The sequence below is a fragment of the Xyrauchen texanus genome, chromosome 8, assembly GCF_025860055.1.
Source record: "Xyrauchen texanus isolate HMW12.3.18 chromosome 8, RBS_HiC_50CHRs, whole genome shotgun sequence".
NCBI lineage: Eukaryota > Metazoa > Chordata > Actinopteri > Cypriniformes > Catostomidae > Xyrauchen > Xyrauchen texanus.
In genome coordinates, this window is record NC_068283.1 from 1635207 (window position 1) to 1659646 (window position 24440).

The 24440-nt window shown below is 45.2% G+C and overlaps 1 protein-coding gene across 2 annotated transcripts; it reads left to right on the forward strand.

Annotated features, from left to right (window-relative positions):
* The first annotated feature begins 643 nt into the window (after nt 1–643).
* LOC127647468 (axin-2-like) lies at nt 644–15937 on the forward strand. 2 transcript variants are annotated; one of them, XM_052131731.1, is made up of 11 exons: nt 644–996; nt 2252–3165; nt 5783–5923; nt 8339–8441; nt 9793–9933; nt 10317–10792; nt 10909–11076; nt 11181–11393; nt 11492–11572; nt 12362–12529; nt 14491–15937. In XM_052131731.1, the coding sequence occupies exons 2-11, from the start codon at nt 2339–2341 to the stop codon at nt 14615–14617; spliced, it is 2445 nt and encodes an 814-aa protein (XP_051987691.1). In that variant the 5' UTR covers nt 644–996; nt 2252–2338; the 3' UTR covers nt 14618–15937. The 2 variants fall into 2 exon arrangements, with proteins under 2 accessions (XP_051987691.1, XP_051987692.1); XM_052131732.1 differs by lacking the exon at nt 644–996 and adding an exon at nt 1199–1389.
* The last annotated feature ends 8503 nt before the right edge of the window (nt 15938–24440 follow it).

Sequence of the window (24440 nt, forward strand, 5' to 3'; positions counted from 1 at the left end):
TTTAGCGCCATCTTTGATTTTTAATGGGAATGACAAAGAGGCTGTGAAGGATACACTTACAGTCTGTTCAATGGGCTGTACCGCAGTTAAAAGTGTTATTGGATCGTTCTGTGGACAAAACATTGAGAAAATATCTGTCTAAAAACATTCAGAAAACAATGAACTCTGACAACAAGAGTTGTGGAAAATCAGATGTGATTTAAGAGCTTTTTACTGCTTTATACCGTTCGTGCCATTGAAGAGACTGTCAGTATCCCTCACAGCCTTGTTTTCATTTCTATTAAAGTGAAAGATGGCGCTAGCGTGAATAAGGTTTACGCTGTTCATGCAGTAGTATAGTATAGTGTATACAATATAGACTGTGTAGATGTGGCAATGAAGGGGTTAAATGTGAGTCCTCAGAGGAAAAAAGCGGCCTGCGTCTTTAAAGTTTCTGTAGCAACAGCAGGATCGCGGCGCGGAAGATCACTTACTCCTGCCGCTCCACAGCTCGAGGGGAGGCGGCTCAAGATCGCTCGGCTTTGATAAGGTCCTCAAACCTCGGTTGAATGTTTTCCTCACGAATGTAGGTGAGCGGGCGGTTTACAGTTACTTGTTGAGAGTAATTCTTATTTATAATAATCTATAAAGCTCATAAAATAAACATGTTAATTTAGACAATTTTAGAGCGATCTGAACGGATTTAAAGTTGAAGCGTGTGGAATTGGTTTGTATGTATCTGTTAGGACTGTGCAGTCGGCTGCGCTCTTTGATGTCCGCTCTTAAACCCTGAGCTGCTCACTACATACTGGAATAAGAGACTAGAGCACATCCACCCGCACTACACTGGGATCTAGCGTGCCGTTTACGGAAGGAAGTGCATATTTAAAACCTCAAATCTACGTTTGACAGTAAATAATATAGGAGGACAGCGCTCAATCGGATATATTGTGGATTATATTTGTTGTTTTGTTGGAAAAACTGGGACTTTTTCGGGACTGAACTCATGGATGGATGGTGAGTTGAGTGTGTGTGTGTGTGTGTGTGTGTGTGTGTGTGTGTGTGTGTGTGTGTGTGTGTGTGTGTGCGCGCGTGTGTGTGTGCGCGCGCGCGCTATTGCTTTGATGTGCTGTTTACTGACTTTGAAGTCATGTGTCGTTGTGAAATGAACTATTTCTCATGGACACTGCACAAAAACGCGTCTCTTTATCGTGTTGGGGTTATTGTAGTGTTGTTTTGAGGTTACAGTGTAGTCTTTTTACTGTTTAAAGAGTAGTCGTAATGGTGTTTTAGGACTTCACCCGCCTGTGATCTCACACTTTGGCTTTTCATAACGGGGTTTGATGTTGAATGCAGTATGTTTTTGTCTTTGCAACTGGAATCGATGGGAAGCGGTCGCTCTTTGGATCGGTATGGAAAGACTAAGCGCTTGTTGAATCATTCAAAACTGGATGAACAATCAATGTGCCTTTTAGACTTATTTATGTGTTGTGATGGTTTTATCTGCTTTTATTGTGGATTGGAGAGCGTTAATTCCATAAGTGTAGCGTTAGGGCTTAATGCAATATAACTAAATATTAATGCAGACCTACATTGCATGTATTAGGCTACACATTATTATATTATTGTGCCTTACTTGAGTGGTCGATGTGAAGTGTTATTATAAACATAATTTATTTACTGTACTGAAACTTTAAATTAGTATGTTAGTTTTTAGCATTTTTTTGTTGTCAAAGCAATTCGATTTCTTCGTTGCAAATGTCAAATCTTACAATATTTTTGTGTTCGCGACAAATAAACTCTAAAAACTACTTTCGCTGTTTTTTAATAACTGCGTCTTCATGAACTTTTTAACTTGAGTACAGAACTGATATAGGTTGATGAGTGATTTATAGAAAATAAAATGGAGAATTGTTATTGTTATTATGTTTGAGATGATCAAAAAGTTGTTTCGCCTTTGATGTGAACTACTTTGGTTTTATCGGTTCTCTGTTCTCATTGCATTGAGATGAGGTGAATCGCAATTAGCTTGAAGCAGAAGGACTTTAAAAACACCAACTGCCACACAAATCTCTAATTAGGTCATAATTTGAAGTTTTGCACCATGGTGTTTACACTGATGCCAAGCGATAAATCCAGATCGTATCAATTTTAACCGACAAGCCATGTACACCCCATACTCGCACAGTGTAGATATGAGTCCAACTGAAGAGACTTGTTTGAAGTTTTGGGGTGGATCTGGTTTTAATGAGATCAATACTTTGTGTTTCAGAGAGAAGCTCCCCTGCTGACTTGAGAGAGAGAGGAGATTACAGCTGAGCTTCACACTGAAGGCTTTGCTTTTGGTGTTGCAGGAGCCATGAATAGGACACTAACAGATCATCCTATGGTCAGTAGCTTCAGAGAAGATGACCCTCGTCCACCGGTCCCGGGGGAAGAGGGCGAGACGACATACCACCATCCCAGCAAACTGGCTATGATGAGACCTAAGGATCTAGTGAAGTCCGTTACGGCTAGTTTTCGGGGTTCCGTGACCAGAAGAGATGACGATGGACTAGGGGAACCGGAGGGCAGCGCATCCCCAGACTCCCCTCTTGTCCGGTGGACCAAATCTTTGCATTTCCTTCTTGGGGACCAGGATGGTGCTCAGCTTTTCCGGGCATACCTGGAACGTGAAAAATGTGTGGACACTTTAGATTTCTGGTTTGCCTGCAATGGTTTCAGGCAAATGGACCTCAAGGATACCAAAACGCATCGAGTTGCCAAAGCCATTTACAAGCGGTATATTGAGAACAACAGTGTTGTGGCCAAGCAGCTTAAGCCTGCCACAAAGACCTTTATAAGGGATAATATTAAGCGTCAGCAGGTTGATTCAGCAATGTTTGATCAGGCTCAAACAGAGATCCAGACAGCTATGGAGGAGAACGCTTATCAGATGTTTCTGACTTCAGACATATACCTCGAGTACATCCGAACAGGGTGTGAAAACCCCAGTCAAGTGAATCCCAGTGGACTAGGAGCACTAAAATTGGTGTGCGGATATTTGCCTACTCTGAATGAAGAAGAGGAATGGAGTTGTAATGACTTTAAATCCAAAGCTTTGGCCACCGTAGTGGGACTGTCTGCCAAAGCGTTACGGTCACCTCCTTCCCTGCGTGCCGTGGAAGTATTGGAGAAAGGCTACAGGTACGATATCTCGAAACTCTCCTCCACTTGCTTTATAAACATGCAATTACTGTATGCTACATCGTTCCTAATGCTATGTGCTTTAAATTTACTCTTTCATGTATCATACTCGCTGTATGCAGCTGGGTGGTTAAAGATCTCTGGTGATAACTGAAAAGTTGTAGGTTAAAAACTTGACAAGGATTTGATTGTTTCATGAACAATAACCACTGTGTCCTTGATCAAGACACTAAACCTCAGGACACTCCAGGAGCAGTATCCTGAATGCCTGAATATAAGTTAATAAGTTTCCAAGCAAAGTACTTTTACTAATTCATGTACCAATTGAACACAAGTTCTTGCATTAGACATGAGCGGCCATTTCTTGTAAATTTTGGGTGGTTTGCAGTCACCTGGGTTGCATTACACCAAAAAGAGAGAGAGAAAGGGAGAGAAAGGGAAAAAAACATCAATAGAGCAGCTCTTCCTTTCAAGTAAATATTTTCTAGCACCAGGCCCTCTGCTGGCTCCAAACAGATTCCTCTGCCTTGAAATTCTTTTGCCATTGGAGGATCATCTTCAAGGATCAAGACTAGTTCACCATGCAAAATTGCTTTTTGAGGTCAGATAAGACAAGTGTTACATGATTGTTTTTAATCCACAATGTAATTCATCATGTAGCTAACTCGCAAGTTTTTTCTTACTTTGGTCAAAACCATTGTTTAATGTAACGTTATGTAAGCATAATGTTCAGATGTTATCCTGAATTGTTGGTTTGCTGCTTATGTCAACTTGGGAGATGATAACAGTTGATCATCTGTGCTTTAACAAAAGACCAGAGGAGATGAGGTTTGATAAATTAACACCTCACTTCTGTCATGACACTTATGGTTGTAAATGAAAAGACCCATCAAGGTGTGGTGCCAGACAAATGTTTATCAGTTTCATAGATGGACCATTGTGAGGGTGATCTTGATGTAGATGACAGAATGTTTAATCTCTGCTTAGTTTTGCTGGATTGTTTATGTAGGAGTTGATTAGGAACCAGAAAAAAGTACTCAAAAAAACAAAATTCTTTTTTTTTTATGTTTACTGATTTCATTTGAAGAATTCTCCTTGAGCAGTCTGTTTCTTCTCTCTCTCTGGGCACTTTTTGTTCATCTGAAGCATGCAGAACTTATTTCTTTCCATTTCTGCATTTCTGAATCGAGTTATTCACAAAACAAGACACAGCAGCAGTTCCTCTGTGAGTCACAGAGACTGTGGCCTTCATCTCCTCCGTTTCTTATTTACCACCATTCTCTCTGATTTTGCCTCCCTCCACTTTTATCTATGAAAAAAATTCAGATTGAGAATAAGCATACTTTTTGAGCGAGCGGAAAAGAAGGACAGAGGGGGGCGAGGCTCCTCATGAAAGAAAGCATGAATGAGGGGGTGAGAGAGTGAAGAATGCGAACCCAGCTGTGTTAAATACCTGACACTGAGCGAGAGCTTCCAAAGGTCAGGTTTGAGTTGGGGCCGTAGGCTATAGTCCTGCTGGGTCTCCCCTCACAGCGCTGCTGGCAGTAGGCACTCATAAAGAGGAGGCCCTCCTTTCCCTCCCTCTTCTCTTTTTTCTTTCTGCTCTCTCATGTTCTTTCTTTCCTAGCCCAGCTCAGGTTCTCCCCCTCCTCCTCTTCCAGCAAAGAAGGAATGTCACAGCAGGGGAGAGGGGTATGGAGAGAGCGAGAGAAATTGGAGGGAGGGATGGCCTGGTGGGTATGTGGAGGAGGTGCCCACACAGAGGAAGGAGCATAAGAGAAGGAGCAACAACATGAAACAGGAAAAGTTTGGAAGGGGGAGGGAGGGGGGTAAAATGAGGAATGGGGTGCCTGGTCCCAAACAAAAGGCCCCAGATATGCTTCAATGAGGGGAAGTGGCATTGGCAATTCACACACAGATGTGCTGCTCACTTAACTTTCTCCCTGATCAGCCCACACCGTGCTACCCCAGGGGGAGGTTGGGTGAGGGACATGAAAGGGAAGAGGAGAGAAAGACAAACTGAGCTTGAGTACCCCCCTACCCCTACATTTTGTATTTAATATAGTCTTTGGTTAAAGCTCTCAATCAGACTGCTGATTGAGGTGAGATTTCAGTAACATTTGCCATCTTATTTAGTCATTTAGTTAATGGTTTTATCCTTTTGACTATCAGTATACTTAGTAAAGGCTAAAATTTAACTGGGACAGTTCATGAATAAACCCTCTCAAGGATCAAATCAGCAACCTTCAATTTGCTAGCCCCGAGCTGTACAGTCCACTTCGCTTTAATTCAGGATATACTCTACACATGTTATATGTATTAAAACCTGTGGTTATTTACTGCATGATTTATCAGTACACATGATACCGAAGATGTTTTTATAATCCTTAAAATACAGTAAATATTCTCCAACCACATGTAATACAGATTACACTTTTCACCACTAAATCAATTCCTGATGCATGAAGTTCTGCACTAATTCTTTTTCTTTCTTGATGAATGTCTGGCTGCAGATGCAGAAACATTACATAATGAAATAAAATTGGTTGCAAATGATGTTTAATTTTGACCACATCATGCCACCCACTAAAAAGCAGAATGTTTGGTGTTCCTTCAGGTCCTTCAGACGTGGTGATCCCACTAATCCCTACCATGTTACATCCGGTCATAGTTTCGCCCCCGCCACTAGTGCCAACGACAGCGAGGTCTCCAGTGATGCCATGACGGAGGACTCCATGTCCATGACAGACAGCAGTGTGTAAGTGCCTGTCTTTTAGCACTTCCCTCTATTACACTTTCTATATTGCCTACACTCTTGTCTCCATTGTCTGTATTTTATAGCCTAGTATGCAGCCCACCTAGACAGCATGATTGGATTTTAGAGGTACGTTTGAAGGTTCGCCAAATAAGTTTTGCTTGTGGTGCCCAAAATGCTATCTATGTAAGCAGCGCAATAGGTTTTGAACCATGGCTATTGTCCTCTATAAATATCTTGAAAAGTATCACAAAGCGTGTGTTGGACACTGCAATTGTAAAACATGGTCCATGGCTAACATATTTTCTCTGGTTGTTAGCTTAAATTGGGTAAAATATTGTTTTGGGGCTTGTTATGAGATGGTACACATTCTTAAGATGTTACATTTAATACATTGCTGGAGTCTTGAGGTTTGAGAAAAAAAGTGGACCAAACAGAAGAACGCTCAGATAATGTGCTTCCTCTATGCACTAATTGACGCATGTCTGCAAATTCTTGAACAGGAAATTAAACTGGCCAGATTTTCCTCCTCTTTCGACCATGTTCTTGTGCTTCAGAGCTTTGATCTTAACAGGGCTTTCTTTTTATGCTTTGCAAAACATTGTTGGCAAAGACGTAGTCATTATTTATTGGTTTCCCTATTGTCCTCGGTAAAAAGGAGGGGTCAACTTGCCATGTGGACAATAAGACACTCTTTGAGGTGCTTTGGCAGTATATTAAAGGAATCTCGACTTGCATGGAGGTTTGGGTCCAGGCACACCATGGCTGGAATGGAGGTATCTGGTGTCAGCTAGGTCTTGGAGAGGTTAGCCATTTCTGGAGCACAAGAGCAGGTCACCTGGGATTAGGGTGTTTGGGACCCCCCCCCCCCCATCCCCCAGACCCTCACACACCACCCATTCAACCCCACCTCTGAAAGCAGCCCTCCCCCCTCTGTGTTTGCGGCAGAGCCAATTGTGTGAGTGCATAGCTAAGTGCAGAGAGTGAGAAATAAAGTGCATGCTGGATGAAAGGCTTAACTGAATCGCTTTCAGCCCATTGTTAGGCCCCGGGAGCTTAGAGGGATAAGAGGGTGGCTGGATGCTTTGAAAATTACTTGCACAAGTGAATAGGAGATTCCCATAAAGCAGGGCCAGCCTGTGACACCTCAAAGCTCCGGACGCAACGGGTGTATGTGGACAGTGGGCTGATTGAACTAAAGATTAATATTTTGGTAGTGCCACATACTTGGTTGGGTCTCTTTCTTTTGCAAAATGTGCAACACCTTTTTGGGTGACTCGTCTAGTTGGGTAGAGTTGACCACATCAATTTATGCTCTCATGCGATTTAACACCTTAAATGAGCAAGAAATGTGAATGCTTAACAGAGCTGTTACTTGAAATTTTTTAGCTTTTATCCACACATTTCTTTCCAAAATACTTTACCCATATTTAGTCATTGCACTTTTTAGTTTTTGTTTGTATTTGTGCCACTTTGAAGTATCAAATCAGCCACTCTGCTCTTTGTTTAGAAGCCGATGTGATTTGAATAGCTGCGTTTTTTTATTTTAGTTAAAAGGCTCGGCACTAAATCAGAATCTGAATTCCAGATATAGGGAGGGAGGGTGCGAGGGAGGGGAGGAGAAGTGGGGAAAATTTTGCTTATATCTTATTTATGGATTTACTTGGACGCTAGGGAATGCCGCTGCGCCGACTTCAAACATTACCTTATCTTACAAACCAGCCTTTTGATGTGTGTGAGATCAGAGGCTGACTGCCGAGCGCTTGCCAAATGAAGATTGGAGCTTTATGCGCATGACTGTGAGCTTTCAAAAACATACTGGAAACTGCATTTGGGCTAGGTCATACACTTCAGAGTCAGAACAGAGGAAAGGAAACTGGCCTGACTTTAAAAAAAGCAGAGTGCAGGATGAAAAAGATGTGTGGTTTTAGAGGAAATAAAGGGCGAGACTGAAGAAGTGGAGGTTTAGGAATGTTCTGCTGTGGATAAGATTAATTAGGAGTCTTTATCGAAACACGAGACATCTTCTATTGCAAATGGTAATGGCATTTATTTATGTCAGTGCCCTTTTGTTTCGAGTGTGCCCCAGAGCATCTGTGCTGGGCAAGAGAGCAGAGAAGGATCTCTCTGTTACCAGTGCTCTGGAATACTCACGACTAGCATGGAGGAAGATGAAGAACTTCGGGTCCTGGGTGCTGATGAAAGGACAAGTCATGGGGCTTGGGGTCTTTAGGTTGCACAGGGCTAGAGGACTTTCTGGGCTGTCATTTCATACTGCGCATTAAACTATTTAACATTAGAATTTAGTTTTGAGCATTCTGTATGTGCCAAATTAGTGTCCAAGACATGCAAGTCTGGGATCAGTGGATAAACTTTATCTCTCTTTCTCCCCCTCTCTCTCTCTCTGTATCCTTATAGAGATGGCATCCCTCCCTACAAGCTGGGCAGTAAAAAAAATCTACAGCGAGAGATGCAACGCAACATGAGGATGAATGGACAAGTGTGCCTACCTCCATTCCCTGTAAGTGACCTTCTTCTGAACTACACACACTTCCGCAATCACCCCCGAATAAAAAGCATTACCCTCTCAAAGTTGTAGCCAGTTGTGTTGCTGTGCTCTTTTTTGGATAATGACTCTTAATAAACTGCCACACCGCACTTAATGAGTCTGTTTTATCCCGGGGCACCAAAATCAACTGTCTCTCTCTAAGAGCCCTTTGATCAGATGATGAATGGGGCCGACTTCAAGGGAAGTGACAACTTCCAACAGAGCTGCACCCTTTTTATTCCTCCATCCCCCTTTGCTTCCTCTTTACGTCCCCAAAAGTAGAAAGGGAGAGATAGTTGGTTGATGTGTTTTGGAGGGAGAGTTTGGACCGACAACTTGCTAAACAAGTCAAGCAATTCTGTGATAGCCCTTCCCTTATCTCCTCATCCTTTTGATCCTTTCTATTTAGTTTTTCTTCTTCCTGTCTTTTCTTAAACTGCTTCCCCTGTCCTCTCTCAAACATTCATTGTCTGTGTGCTGACTGTGTGCCTTGCCAACTTATGTCATCTTTCTCCCTATTCTCTCTTTCTTCTGACTTCTAATGTCTCCCCTCTGATTTAGCGATGGCTGCTTCTCCCAGGACGCAACTGCTTTTAGGCGGCAGGGGCCTGGAGCTGCTGCGAGTCTCAGCAGCAGCCCGTCTCGCTTTCTTCTCTCTTTCGTCTCTCCCTTCATCATCTTCACAAAGAAATGAAAAGGACACAAAGAGGAAGCCAAATCAAGAAAGGCAGGGCACATAATAATAATAAAAATAATAAGAAAGCGATAGCAAATCCTTGTGTGGTGCACAAACATGGGGAAGGAGGATAATGTGGCGACTGTAGCTCAAAGGTGCCCGCTGTTGTTGGGGGGAATAAATTACTTCTGTGCTTCTGATCTCCCACCGCTTGACTCCTCTAGTGGCGCACACATCGCACCGTCTTACTTTCTCTTCTTTTAATCCCCCTCTCTTTCCTTTTTTACTTCACCTCCCTCCTTTCCCCCCCTGTCGATATGTGACTTTTATTGCTAGATGTAAAGCCAGTGTCCCTGCCGCCCCTGGTGAGCATTTGATATTTGACGAGGGCTCTTTGAAGCTGCCTGACTTCACAGGCCAGGCTGATGGCTTGGTTGCACTACAGAGGGAACAAGCCGAGGCTCCTTAGAGCGTGACCAACTGCTCATGCCAGCAGCGGCCCATGCCAGTGGAATGGGTTGTGTTTTGGCATATGTGTGTGTTGGGTGGGCAGTAGACTTGCACTGACAGCAGCTGTAGAAATCAAACTCTACTCTCCTGCCTGGCCATCTCGTGAATCTGAATCGCTCTCTCTCTCTGGTTGTACAGAGGACACGGCGGCCACCTAAGGAGATGACTCCTGTGGAGCCGGCTGCATTTGCAGCACAGCTGATTGCCAGACTGGAGCAGCTCAAACGTGAACAGGAGACGATGAGCTCCCTGGAGGGGAGACTGCAACAGATTCAGGAGGTTTGTATTACTGGAAGTCTCTCAAGCCCCATTTACACCTACTGTTAACATCCATCTCAGGTGGTCTGATAATTACATGCCCATACTCTCCAAAAAGTTTTGCAATTTGATCATCCAAACCAATGTGCGCAGATTACCAGCAATGCATTTGACCACATCAAATTTATAGTGTAAACTCTAATTCATACCGATGAGTCCCAGACAACAGCAGAGGTTATTTATGTAGTCATAGAATCAGAGGCCCAAAAAGATGCAATCTTGCTTGGCCACAGGAGATTCATTTCGGATTCATCTGCTTTTGGCTGTCCACTTGTTGCAAGTTTTCTTGAATGTTTGCCAGTATGCAAGTGTTTGTAAAATGGCATGTCTGTGTCTTTTCCTAGGAGGAGGAGCGGGATGAGTCAGAAATGTCTGTCAGCAGTGCGTCTCACTCTTTGCCTCTGCTCCCTTCTGGCTCCTGTGATGAGGACCCCCAGGCTATCCTTGACGAGCACCTCTCCAGAGTCCTCAAGACCCCTGGCTGTCAGTCTCCAGGCATGGTTCGGCAATCTCCACGCTCCCACTCTCCAGAACAGCGACCTCTGCCTCGAGGAAGTCCTGGTGTCAGGTCCCAGTCTGGCTCCTCAAATGGATATGGGCCAGCCAGGACCTTCATCTCCAGACAGTCCACCAAACACATCCACCACCACTATATCCACCACCACGCCAGTCTCAAAAGCAAGGAGCAGATCGAGGCGGAGGCGACCCAGCAGGTGCAGTGCCTGTGTAACGGAGCCCCTGAATGCTGTTCGGCACCTTACATCCGCAGCCGGAGTCTAGGCAGGGACCAGTGTGGCAGTCCTTCAGAAGTGGCCTTGGGGTAAACTGAAGCTTTATTTTTGTTTATTTCTTTTTAATATTTCATTGTTCTTTAAAAGTGTGCTGTCCTGTAGATGCTTTTTTATATAAACTATCTCTTTCCTTTTCCACCATAAGGCATTCCAGCTCTTTATCCAAGCGTCTGTGTAAATCTGGAGGGGAAGTCAACATGGAAGGATCGGAGAGCAGCCTTCTACAACTGCCCAATGATAGTACAGACCGCTCACAGAATGTCTGGCAGTGGATCCTAGAGAGTGGCAGACAGACAAAGCACAAGCCCCACAGGTCTGTCTCACAACTCTATGGTCATAGCTTCAATAATAACCCTAGTTCTGTAAAACATCTTTGTGCAGTGTACTTACATGGTGTCAATTTGTTGGTCTCTGCAGCAGTCAAAATGCAAAGAAGTCTCATGGTTTGGAATCTGCCCGCACGCCCACCTGGGGAGGCGGCGGAAGTAGCGGGCATCTCCGCGCCCACCAGCCCGCCCACCCCTTTGTCCAAGACCCTGCCATGCCCCCTCTACCCCCTCCAAACACCCTGGCACAGCTGGAAGAGGCCTGTAGACGCCTGGAGGAAGTCTCCAAACCCCCAAAACAGAGGTTTGATTTCCAGTCCATACCTCTTACAACACTGTAATAATGTCTGAGTTAAAAACTCCTGAGTTTTGAAATATTGGTTTGTGGGTTGGGTTTTATAGGCATTCAACATCAAGCCTTCAAAGAGACAAGAGTCACCCTTTGCCTGTGCAGAATGGCAATCCAGATCTTCAAACAGATGAGTACGTATCTCTCGTCATATTTATCTTTAATATATGACACAAAAACAAAAGCATGCATGTGATGTGACCTGACATCGGGTGCTTTGGAGCCTGCAGCTTCTCCTCCTTCAGAAACCCTGGTGTCCTTCTTGCTCTCCGGCCTACGCCAGCATTTTAAGTCTAGCGAATTGGCCACCTGACTGCAAAGCATGCTTTATAATTTTTAATTGGCTGACCTTCAGTCCAGCAGCTTTCTATTGCTGGTGTGCCACTTTTTGAAGTGCCTCTACAAAGAGGGGAAAGAGGCCAATGAAGGGCATGAATGAGCTGACAGTGACAGTCTTTTATCTCCATCAATCGCTTCACTCATCTCTGGCTGGATCACTTTAACAAAATGCACTGCATTCAAAATAGCTCTGTTGATTCAAATACTACTGTGGTGTTTTAGTGTATCTTGAGGACTCCGCTGAACCTAGTCCAGTATGCATGCCTGTTTAAAGACACAAAATAAATTTGTATAAATAAAATCAGTGTGCATGTTATTCTAAAGAATTCCATCTCTGGAATTATTGTTCACATGAGTTGATGAAAACTGTATTAACCAATAATATTATAGCCTACTTTTCACAATCCAACCAAGTCCTGATGGATAAAATCAAGGCTGAATATTGTCTTTCACTCAGAAATGTCTCATTACAGTGGTTAAATGCATTGCAAATGGCATTTCTTGTTCTTTTTTTATGCCTACTTAACATGTTCCTCAGCTGTGACTGTCTTTATGATTGTACTCATCACTGTTTTGCTTTGCAGATCGAAAGATCCAAAAAAGTTGTCTGGTTGCCACAGTAGTTTGGGCTCAGAGACGGTGGTTACATACTTCTTCTGCGGTGAGGAGATCCCATACCGACGAATGATGAAAACACACAGCCTCACGCTCGGGCACTTCAAGGAACAACTGCGTAAAAAAGGCAACTACAGGTAAACCTTCAATTCTGACATGAGATCTTGTGTTTGGTGCTTTTTTCTAATTAGCTAAAACAAAAGCTCAGAAAGAGTTGACACTCTCACAGGGTTTCATCTTCTTGTAGGATGTTTGATGTGTTTTTTGACTCTGAACATCGAAGTCTTACAGAAACCAATACAACCACTGTAAGTTAGTTACAATAGCAGCAAGTTTGGAGTTGTGATGAGAGGAAAGAGAGAGGGGTGGGTGAACACCGAAAGCAAGAACGAGGAATTTTAACTGCAGCCGTTTGGTCACATCTGGTATTGATTTCATCTTAAGGCACATTTAATAAGCAGCTCTTTGAAGCCCAGGCCTTTCATTTCATATACAAAGACTTGCACACATTCTTCAACAATTGTATCAAGCTACGTTGCTCAAGTACACTTGAGTGTGTGTGTGTGTTTACATAAGTCTATCAGTTTTTTATGGATATTTATCATTTATATCAAAGGCTCTCTTTGTCTTGGCCTCTTTGTCTGAATGGGGCATTGTGAAATGACCGCCAATGGTTTTCCTTGTGCTTGTTGTCTCCATAAAAGCCCATTGAAGCACACTGGGACAAATAAAAGACTTTCGCTGGTAACTATGATGGTTATAAGCTCTAACACCCCCCCTAACCAAACTCTTTAAGGTACCATGTTGAAACTGTCTTGATAAGATGCAATAGTTTGTTGTTCGAGCTCCTCATTTTAAATAACATTTTCATATATACCCATGTGTTGAGGAACCCTCTCACACTGTGCACATTTTGAAGGAAAGAGAATTTAATGTTGATGGTTTTAATCGCAGAAAATGTGTGCAGTTGGGTCATTTCAACATGGCACAAATTCAACAAGGAACAGTACTGCCAGAGTTGCCAGACGATATTGGTGCCAGATGTTGCGAAGAGAAAATCTTGCCACATAAAACATGTTCCAATGGAAAGACTTCTTTCTCTTTTTTTTCTTTCTTCCACTCTCCCTCCTTTTTTCAAGAAAATAAGAGCCATGCTGCCTGTTTGAAGATTTTGCGGAGGAGGATATAGCTTATTCTCCAGATATAAGGATGTAATTATGTGCCATGTCGCAGTATTCTAGTTTGTCCCTCGCTTATGAAGTTCGGCTTGGGCAGTGGAAGAACAATGAGTAGTTTCCTATATGTTAAAAGAAGAAAATAAACTTTGTTCTTGTTTGTTTGCTTGGTGTTTTGAGTCACGGTTATTCCTGAACATGTTTTATGTGCATTGTTTCTATGTCTTGGTTGCATTCACTCGTAAAAAAAAACTAGCTTGCACCGCTGCGCGTGTTAGTAAGAGGGGGCATTTTCCATTACAAAGCCAATTATTGAGGCAAACCTCACTACTTCCTCCCCTCCTGCTATTTTCTGTTTCTCCTGGAGGAGGTTCAGATTACTAGAGCATCAGAGATTGGCTGAGGTTGTCCATCAATGTCAAACACTAGATTAAGCTCCGACTCATCCCGTCATACTGCAGTGAAGAAAAGGTTTGTGTAGACTCCACGGCACCCAAAAATGTCAACCTTCGTGAAAGAGCCCCTTCATTTGACAAAGCTCCCAATTAGACACAGGAGTCCTGGTGGCTGCCACGAGAGGGATGGGCGGTAGTGTTTAAGAGACCCTCTAATTTAGGCTAAAGCACCTCTTTGGACCCAAGTAGTGGACTGGACTGCAATATAGCACTAGTGTCTGTGTACTCAAACTGTTTAGGTTATGTAAAGTCAAAATGAAACAGCATTCACAACTCATTTTACTTACATAATGTGACTTATTTCCCAGTGAAACAGGATATTCAACTAGAAAATCAAGTAGGATGGAACTCCATTCTTTTCTTTGAAATAACATGCACTGATATGACCAGGAACATGCATTTTTATGCCATCAGCAGTTGGTTTATGAAGTTTTTTTCATGTTTAACCCTACATATTCTCACTTTCAGGTACTACTTCAAGAAGGCAAGTGATGAGTTTGAATGTGGCGCTGTGTTTGAGGAGGTCTGGGACGACTGCACAGTTCTGCCAATGTATGAGGGAAAAATCCTGGGCAAAGTTGAGAGAATGGACTAAATAAACCCAGATGTGGACTTACCTAGCACTAAAGACAACTGAAAGAGTGGATAATAGATGTTTATATATATATATATATATATATATAAGCTAAAGAAGTTTATATATCCATAAGATGTTTGGCTCACCAAGCTATTGAAGGAATACTAGCCAATGAAGTACAGAGGAATCTAAACCATCATGGAGTTGTTCATCTGGTTTAGAACGCTAAGGAGAGACACTATGACCACTGAAGACTGTTTTTGTTTTTGTTTGTTTGGACTATAACACGCCAACACCAATGAACTGCTGACCAATGTTTTGTGAGAATTGTAGATGTTTGTACGTGTGTCGGGTGCGACACCGTTTGCCTGTGTATACAGAGGTGCTCATGTACACAAAGTTATAATATGCTTCTGTCACAAGTTAAAGAAATACTTTATTGCTATTTATTAAACTGTCATTCCCTTCCTACCCATGTTCACATGATGGACAAGCTGCTTAAATGATTGGGAGATCTTTCCAATGTTACACATGCATGGACAGACCTCCAGAGTCACACATCTTAACTCAATTAACTGTGCCAGAAATATCTCCACTGGCCAATGAGAACAAGCCGTGTACTGGACCAGCGTGCTTCTCAGAGCTTTCTACTGATTGGGTTGATAGATCAACCATTATCGCCCAGCCGAGATCGGGTGCTGCATTTATAGTGCCTTTTGGTTGACGATCCAGGCATTGCACAGGAACCAAAAGCCTTGTCCTGGAGCCAGTTCCACAAAACTCTTCGAAGACAACCAAGAAATAAGAAGTGATGTTATTCAAAACACTTCAAACTCTTCAGGTCTACACTGTCTTTGTGATCAGAGGGTGTGTGGAAAGGGTTAATGTCCTGTATAAAAGTCGAACAGAAAGAGCGCGGAGCTCCAGGGCAAACTCTCGGAATGCGCTGGCATGAGCGGATAAGAACATGCCATTGCTAGTGTATTATACAGTACCTGTGCCTACATGGATACCATGCTGTGTGCTGCCCTGTTTCAGGGTGTGAATATTCCCTTGCTTTTCTGAGGGGTTTATGTTTAAAATATTTTTTATTATGCTTTAGATATCTTGTAATCATGATATTATGTTTCAATGTTTTCCTCTCCCAAGGATTTGTGTTACTTAAATGTAAATTATGCATTATATAGAGCTTCATTTTAAAGATGACTTGGTACTTTAATTATTGTAATTATAAAGAGATGTAGCCTTTATTAAAAGTTATATTTTTTAAATGAACACAACTGTGCTTGTCTGATTTATATGCATGTGCCATGAAAGAAATGGGAAATGCACAGATTTGTTTAATTAAAAGATTTTGCCAGATTTTTGACTTCCTGCATAAACTCTGGTCCACTTTTCAGCTGCTTCTGACCAATAATTGTTTATTTACTGTTTAGGGGTTGATTAATCATTAAATGTTGATAATCCAATAATATATTGGCTCAAACAAAAACTTATTTAAAACTGAAAGTTTGTACAGAAAACACTGAAGAAATAAAAGGAAAATATGCATAGACTATGATCATAAATTCTGTTTATGTACTGAATATTTCACACGCACATCAGAAAACAAAGCTAATAGATTTCTTAGCATGATTTACAAAATCCGCTGCATCAAGTAAGCTGAATATCTAATGGATTTGAAACCGGTCAAATTCAGCAGGTACTGTGATTAGTTCTTCCTGGCAAGTCTGAATAATACATCTTTAGGCACCACAAGTAGATTGAGGCTAGAGTACCTTTTATTATTTGACATTTATTAATTTAGCTAAATATTTAAAGCGACTTGCAGTGTATTCAAATTATATATTTTATCAGTATGTATGTTTATTGGAAATTGAAACCATGACCTCTACCAGTTAAACTCAACTTGTATTAGACTGCTCTGAGACCAGTTATTTTTCTAACAGAAAGTTAGTTAAGAACATCATGAATGACAGCGCAGGGGTATCATAAAGGGACTCCCCGATTGGCTGTTAATCCCATCCATTAAAGTGCAGGCGGGGTTCCTGCCGGTTGGGGGTGAAAGTGGGGTCTCTGTGGCCGTTTGTACACCAGAGAGGTCTTTGTTCATGGATCATTCCCATAAACTCCCGCCATGCCTGCCCCAGTACCTCCATGCTTAATTAAAATCTCACCCCCTGTAGCTGCGTCCATGAGAAACCAACTCCAAGGTGAAGGCCTTTCCCAGAAAACCCTTATTGCTTCCTCAAATGCATTTCTCAGGGGGGTGGGGGTTCAGGTTGTTTTTGTTGCCATTTTGGCAGAGCATTCTTTCTGTTGACAGAGTGGGAATGGTTTTATCTGGCCGCCTTAGTCCAGTATTCCAAGTATTTGCCATAAAGTAGAGGGGGGAGGGCAGGGGTTAACGTTGACATGCCTTCTTTTTTGAGCACCTCTCCAAACTTGGACCAGGCACTGGCATTTACCTCTGCCTTGGGAGACATGAGCTTTGCCAGGGCCGGGGCAGCTGTTTTTTCCTGAGGCTAATTGGAGGATTAGAATGCCCCTGGAAGCACCGCTGCCCCAGCGTGCTTAGAGACAATACTGCAGCATAATGAACCACTTCAAACCCTGGTGAGAAATCCCAACCATATTTGTTCCCATTATCAGCCTTTAATTTGCTCCCTCGTAGAAGATTAATAAATGCACCAGTAATTTGGCCACTAGAGTCCTGTTTGCCTGTGTGCACAAGCTAAGAGATAGGTTGTAGCGGTAAGTGCTCTCGGCACATCTTGCACGGAAGCATCCGCAAGGGTTTTGTCTTTGAACAGAATGCCAAACAGCCTGGCAGAGATCAGAGCATGCCTGACCCTTGACTTGTCACTTCCCTTCACCTAATTCTCCTTCATTCCAGCATGCTCTATTTTAAAGTTTCCTGTACTTTGATCGTAAAACCATCTAGGAAACTCATATTTCCCCATACAACTGCGACATTCCCAGTTAAACACACCCGTAACAACATCCTGCAAACCTTGTGACACTGTAGAGGTAATCGCTGGTGCCACCTGCTGCGAGAGTTTAACGTTGGTTGACTTCAACTCCCAGTCATTTAAGCTTGCGGTTAGGTTATGACGAGTGGTGTAGTCGGAGCCATACACACGTATACACCATATTAATACATTTTCCCAGGGCTGTTTGTGTATAATGAATTCTAAGAATCAATATTTGCGTATACCCTCGGCTTCAGAAGTCTATCATCTACTGTCATGTTAGTTTCCCTTTAACTTTATTGGATGCTGTTTTGTGAAACTGGAGATTCTTTGTTGTAATTGCTGCATTATCGCTTGAATTCTGCCATACCCCGCCCATGGCAACCGTTGTCCCACCATCATCGACTAATTTATGGCAGTGAGTGGAGAGAGAGTCACCCTTACGCTGAAGCAGTATCAGGTCAAATTAATTAACAAAATAAGCCAAACTCCTGTAAAATAATGAATTGCCCCGTAATTAAGGGACAAAATACATAATGCCGTTTGTCCCGTATTTTAGTGTCTCACATTCAAACTGCTGAGAATGTTTCGCAAATCGAGAGAAATTGACCTGAAACACACACCTTTCGCATGAGTTGTGTGAGATATTGGCTGTTGCTTTACACAGATGATCAGTGACAATCAGCACGTGTTTTCTGCCAGAAGCAAGATCATTTAGTCAAAATCATATAGCATTCGAGTGCATGTTAATTGTTTCCCCCATTGGGATTACACACACTATGTGCAATCAAACTATGACCATTCATTAAAGATATGTGTTAGGAAATTACATCACACACACAATGGAGTTGGACAAGTAATAAATTACTTTATTATATCACTTTTCTTTATATTGTTTTATTTATGATTTCCTTTATTTTGTTGTGTTAGTCATATGTGTGCCCACCCTATTATGGGAAGATATATGGGAAATTAATATAATTAAAAATTTGAATATACAGAATTTATGTTAACAGAAAAAAAAATATTAGTATACAAATATGCTTCCTAGATATCCCTAACCCTAACCCCTAACCCCCACAGACCATGAAATGGCTTTATCCACTGAATGTCCACCCTATTATTGTCCACCCTGATGCTGCCCATTTATCTGGATGGACGTCTGAATTTTTAAGTAATTTAGCTTGACCAGTATGACTAATACAATCTTTAATATGTCCCTGAAATTATGAAATTGGAAGAAACTTGTAAAAGTATGTTTTATTTTTCAAAAGTTTCAAAGCCGGAATGTCACCGAATTGTAGCAAAGACCCATTTACAATATGTACAGAGTGCCAGTCCCGCCTCTCTCTATACGCAGATTACGCAGTCTACAGTAACGGTAAAGCACAATCTATAGTAACAGAACCCCCACCACAACCTAACCGTTTAATCATGCATAGGTAGGGTTGTAAAATGAATAGCCTTATCAACTTTTAAAAAGGAGGAGAAAACGTATCGGTTACCTAACGTAACCTCGGTTCTCTCTAGATGAGGGAACGAGTATTGCGTAAGCTAGCTTACGCTATGGGAAAGATTCATCTTTTCTGAGATATTGAAGCCAAAAAATTATCCTTAATTTTTGTATCCATTGTCAACGCAGTGCGGCAGCTGCAGACCTTGAGCGGGCTAGCTAGCGAGCTCATAGGTTGCTCTGCGGCAACTGCTGCAGCCTATAGACGAGCTTGGGCGAACTCGCATCCAATGAGAGGCGTCCGGCGCTCACTGCATCAAAGCCCGCCAAAAGGGCGTGACTAGAGTGCATATAAGCGTAGTTCGTAGGCTGGAACCCTGGTTTTCATTGACTGAAGCGAAAAGTCGCTGCGTGGCGCGAAGCACGGCCGGCTACGCAATACTCGTTCCCTCATCTAGAGAGAACCGAGGTTACGTTAGGTAACCGATACGTTCTCTTACGAGAGGTTCTCTCGTATTGCGTAAGCTAGCTTACGCTCACGGGAACCCATTGTCAACGCCGTCGCGCCAAGCATCCACTGTATAAGCCCCAGGGAATTAAGGGGGACCCGGGGAGCCCTTATGAGTGGGGAAATAATATTTGGCCGGCAAGAATGCGGGTCATTGATTGTGTAATACATAAGCACATAGTAGGACGGGAACGACAGAGCGGCGGTGCCGGTCTGTGTGGAATGTGTCCCATCAGTGCAGCTCACCAGGGGAGCTGTAGCGTATTAAACCGCTAGTAGTTTTGCCTGCAGAGCGGGCACTTCCATATTGTAAAATCTGACAAAGGTGGAGGGGAAGTCCATCCCGCTGCCACACATATGTCGTGAATGGAAATTCCGCTGGACCATGCCCACGAGGATGCCATGCCTCTAGTGGAGTGAGCCCTAATGCCCAACGGGCATGGCAGGTCTTTTGACGCGTATGCAGCAGCAATAGCGTCCACTATCCATCTAGATAGTGTCTGTTTCGAGCGGCGAGACCTTTGGTGCGCCCTCGAGCGAAACGAAAAGCTGCTCGGAGCGTCTGAAAGCAGCGGAGCGTGCAGTATACAATCTCAGTGCTCTGACCGGGCAAAGGAGATTGGCGTCGCGTTCAGCTATCCGGTGCTGGCAGCGCCGATAGGGAAATGACCTGTGCTCTGAAAGGAGTACCGATCACCTTGGGAACATAGCCGTGTCTAGGCTTTAAAATGACCTTGGAGTCACTTGGTCCAAACTCAAGACACGCAGCGCTGACAGACAGCGCGTGAAGGTCTCCCACACGTTTGACTGATGACAGGGCAGTCAGAAAAACGGTTTTGAGTGAAAGGTATTTCAAATCCACGGATTGAAGTGGTTCGAAAGGGGGCTTTCATAGTTTCGAGAACTATAGAAAGATCCCAGATAGGAACCGATGGGGGCGCGGGGGTTCATCCTTCTAGCTCCCCTGAGGAAGCCGGATGACCAGCTCGTTTTTACCCCATGACTGGCCGTGCAGGGGTTCAGCGAACGCCGCAACGGCCGCCACATACACTTTGAGCGTGGATGGGGATCTGCCCTCATCCAGCAGCTCTTGTAGAAATACTGAGCAGCGACGACACCCCACATGTCCGTGGGTCCAGGTCTCTGTCGGTGCACCATTTTGAGAACACAGACCATTTTGACGCATAGAGTCTTCTCGTGGAAGGGGCTCTAGCGTGTATGATGGTGTTTATTACTCCTTCTGGCAGAGCGACGGGTAGTCGTTGATCACCCACGCATGCAGCCCCAGCGCTCTGGGTGGGGATGCCAGATTGTGCCGCGAGCTTGAGAGAGGAGATCTGCTCTCACTGGGATGGGCCACGGCGCTGTCAGTGACAGCTGCGTAAGCTCCGGGAACCATGTCTGATTCTCCCAACGCGGGGCTATGAGGAGCACCGAGTGACGCGTTCCCTGATCCTCTGCATTACCTGTGGCAATAGCGAGACGGGAGGGAAGGCGTAAAGCGGGCGTCTGGGCCAGTCCTGGGCCAGCGCATCCTCGCTTTCGAGAAAAATACTGGGCAGTGAGAGTTCTCTTTGGACGCAAAGAGGTCTATCTCTGCTCTGCCGAATAGGTGCCATAACGTCTGGACTGTTTGAGCGTGCAGGGACCATTCCCCTGGGGAATATTGTCTCTGGACAGTCTGTCCGGGCCGTCGTTCAGGTGGCCTGGCACGCGCGTCGCCCTCAGCGAGCGCAGGTGGCACTGGGACCAACTCAGTATGCGTTTTGTCAGATGGAAGAGGTTCCTGGATCTGACACCGCCCTGACGGTTTAGGTAGGATACCACAGATCTGTTGTCCGAACGGACCAGGACGTGGTGACCCTGAATGACCGGGAGAAAGCGACGCAGCGGCGTACTCGACCGCTATCATTTCCAGACAATTTATGTGAAGGAGCTTTTCCTGAACTGACCATAGGCCGAAAACCGGAGAGCCCTCGCAGACCGCGCCCCAACCCGTGTTGGACGCGTCTGTCGAGATGACTTTTCGGCGAGATACAGCTCCCATTGTCACTCCCGCTGATACCATTCGGCCACTGTCCAGGGCTGCAGAGCTGATATGCAGGTCTGAGTCACCTTGATGGGCTGGCGGCCTGTGGCCCAAGCCCGGCGAGACGCGCGGTGTTTAGCCAATGCTGAAGCGGGCGATGTGCAGTAAACCCAGCTGAAGTACTGCTGCGGCTGAGGCCATGTAACCTAGCACTCTCTGGAATTTCTTCAGAGGCGTGAGGCTGTTCATCTGAAAAGATGCGGCTAGTCGCTGAACACGGCGTCTGCGCTGTGTAGATAAGCGAGCCGTCATTGCCACAGAGTCTAGTTCTATTCCCAGGAAGGAAATGGTCTGACTGGGCTGTAGTGAGCTCTTGGTCCAATTGACTGCAAGACCCAAACTGTTCAGATGGCTGAGGAGAACTGCTCTGTGAGACAGAAGCTCCATATGTGACTGAGCCATAATCAGCCAGTCGTCCAAATAGTTCAGAATTCGCAAACCCTGACTCCGCAGGGGTGCGAGCGCCGCATCCATGCACTTCGTGAAAGTACGGGGTGCTAAGGACAGGCCGAACGGAAGGACGGTGTATTGATAAACCTGGCCGTCGAGGCGAATCTCAAGAATGGCCTGTGACGGGGATTTATCTGAATCTGAAAGTATGCATCTTTCAGATCGAGAGAAATAAACCAGTCCCCCTGGCGCACATGCGCGAGGAGTTTCCTGATTGTAAGCATTTTGAACGGTCTTTTGCAAGCACCTTGTTCAAAACCCTGAGATCTAATATGGGTCTGAGGCCGCCGTCTTTCTTGGGAACAAGAAAATAACGGCTGTAAAGCCCCGACTCGCTCAGAGAGGGTGGCACTTTTTCTATGGCCCTTTTGCACAGAAGGCTTGCTATTTCTGAACGAAGCATGCATGCTGCTTCCGTGTTCACAGTGGTTTCGAGCCGCGCTCTGAAGCGAGGGGGGCGGCGATCGAACTGTAGCAAATAGCCCTGTTGTATTGTGCTTAACACCCACTTGGATATCCCTGGAATAGCTTCCCACGCTTTGAAGCGTAACGCTAGAGGGTGAATGGCCAATTCGCTCTGATTGCCGCACACAGAGCGCTGAACAAAATGTGTGAGCTGCGTTTAGTGTGTTCATGCATGATTGCTCGCAGACAGCATGAACAGGCTGTTTTGTGAGTGACTTCCGATTGGAATGAATGGGGAAAGAGTCACATCTGTTACGTGATGCGCAAGCATAGTCATGGGCACGGGACTTACACACAGAGGAATGGTTGCTGGCCGCGTAACAGAGCGGGCAGAGAATGGGCGCACGCGACGCATTTGCGGGCGCATTTATTGACTCTAGCGCTCGAGCGGTTCGTAACCGCTTTATGTGAGCGTGCTCTGGTGGGGACACGAGACATGCAGTGCTTGTGTGCAGAAGTGAACACTGGATTGTGGGCACATTTTCTACACATAGGGCTGGTCGTGTGACAGAGCGGGCAGAGAATGGGCGCACGACGCATTTGTGGGCGCCTTCATTGACTCTGACGCTCGAGCGGTTCAGTAACCGCTTTATGAGAGCGTGCTCTGATAGGGGCACGGGATGTGTTATGCTTGTGTGTAGGGGCGAACACTGGGTTGTGGGCACTTTTTCTACACATAAGACATGTTTGCTCTTTACAAGATTTATTTGGGTCGCCGTGAAAACGGCGTTTGAGTGCAGGCAAGCGGGCAGTGTCACCGGCTTGTTGGCTGCTAAATTCACCACTGTAGTAGCCTGAGAGAAGGGGACTGACAGGGGTAAAGCTTTGACAGTGGTCCGGCCGCGGCGGACTGAGCCGTCGTTTGTTCAACACAGTTAGGAAGACTTCGGCTGCTCGGGTTTCAGCGTTACCTTAGATCGAGGCCCGCGGGGAGGCGGTCTGCGGCGGCTGTCTGAGCGCGATCGAGGGCGGCCGCCCTGTCGACGCTGAGAAGTCTGAGATTGTTGAACTGGGCGCTGTGAAGAGGCTCGTGCAGGAGGCTGATCACGTGAGCGGCCTGCAGAGGAGCTAGCGACGCGGCAGGAAGAGGTTCATGGCTTGGGTGGCTTTCTGGACTTCTGAGAAGCGGTCAACAATGCCACTCACCGCGGAGCCGAAGAGACCGGTTGGAGAGAGCGGTGCGTTGAGGAACGTGGAGCGCTCTGCTTCTCCCATGTCGGCTAGTGTTAGCCATAAGTGTCTCTCGGTCACAGTCAGCGAGGCCATGCACTTCCCTAGAGCTTGGGCTGCAGCTTTGGTAGCGCGAAGGGCGAGGTCTGTCGCGCCGTAGATCAGTAACAGCCTCTGGGTGCCTGCCTTTCTCATCCCACTCCCGAAGAAGGTCTGCTTGTAGGATCTGTAAAACGGCCATTGAGTGCAGAGCAGATGCGGCTTGGCCGGCGGCGGAATAGGCGCGGCCAACATAGGCGGAAGTCGCTCTGCAGGCCTTAGACGGGAGCACAGGCTTGGAACGCCATCTCGCGGAGGGCGGACAAAGGTGTGCTGCTACCGAGTCCTCGACCGGGGGATGGAGGAGTAGCCTCTCTCAGTGGCGCCGTCCACCGACGCGAGAGAGGTGGAGACGTGTGAACGGGTCCTGGCTGAAAACGGAGCGTTCCACGACTTTGCAAGCTCCGTATGTAATTCCGGCAGGAAGGGAGCGCCCGGGCCGCGGGTGTAGAGCGGCGATGGCTTTGAAGAAAGCAGCCGTCGAGTCTGTTGGGTGCCTGCTCAGGGGCGGTGACCACTCGAGCCCGAGGCGGTCGACGGCCTGTGTGAGGAGGCGTGTTAACTCCCCTTCGACCCGGCGCGGGTCCTGCTGGATTCCTGGGCTGAGGAGGAGGCTTGGGAGCCTGTCCACTCCT

What these genes read in the sequence shown, in the direction of transcription:
- LOC127647468 (XM_052131731.1), top strand. Translation starts at nt 2,339, where the DNA reads ATGAATAGGACACTAACAGATCATCCTATGGTCAGTAGCTTCAGAGAA. An exon ending in TGTGCCTACCTCCATTCCCT is followed by an intron (nt 8,442 to 9,792) that starts GTAAGTGACCTT and finishes CTGGTTGTACAG; the next exon opens with AGGACACGGCGGCCACCTAA. An exon ending in CCTTCAGAAGTGGCCTTGGG is followed by an intron (nt 10,793 to 10,908) that starts GTAAACTGAAGC and finishes TTCCACCATAAG; the next exon opens with GCATTCCAGCTCTTTATCCA.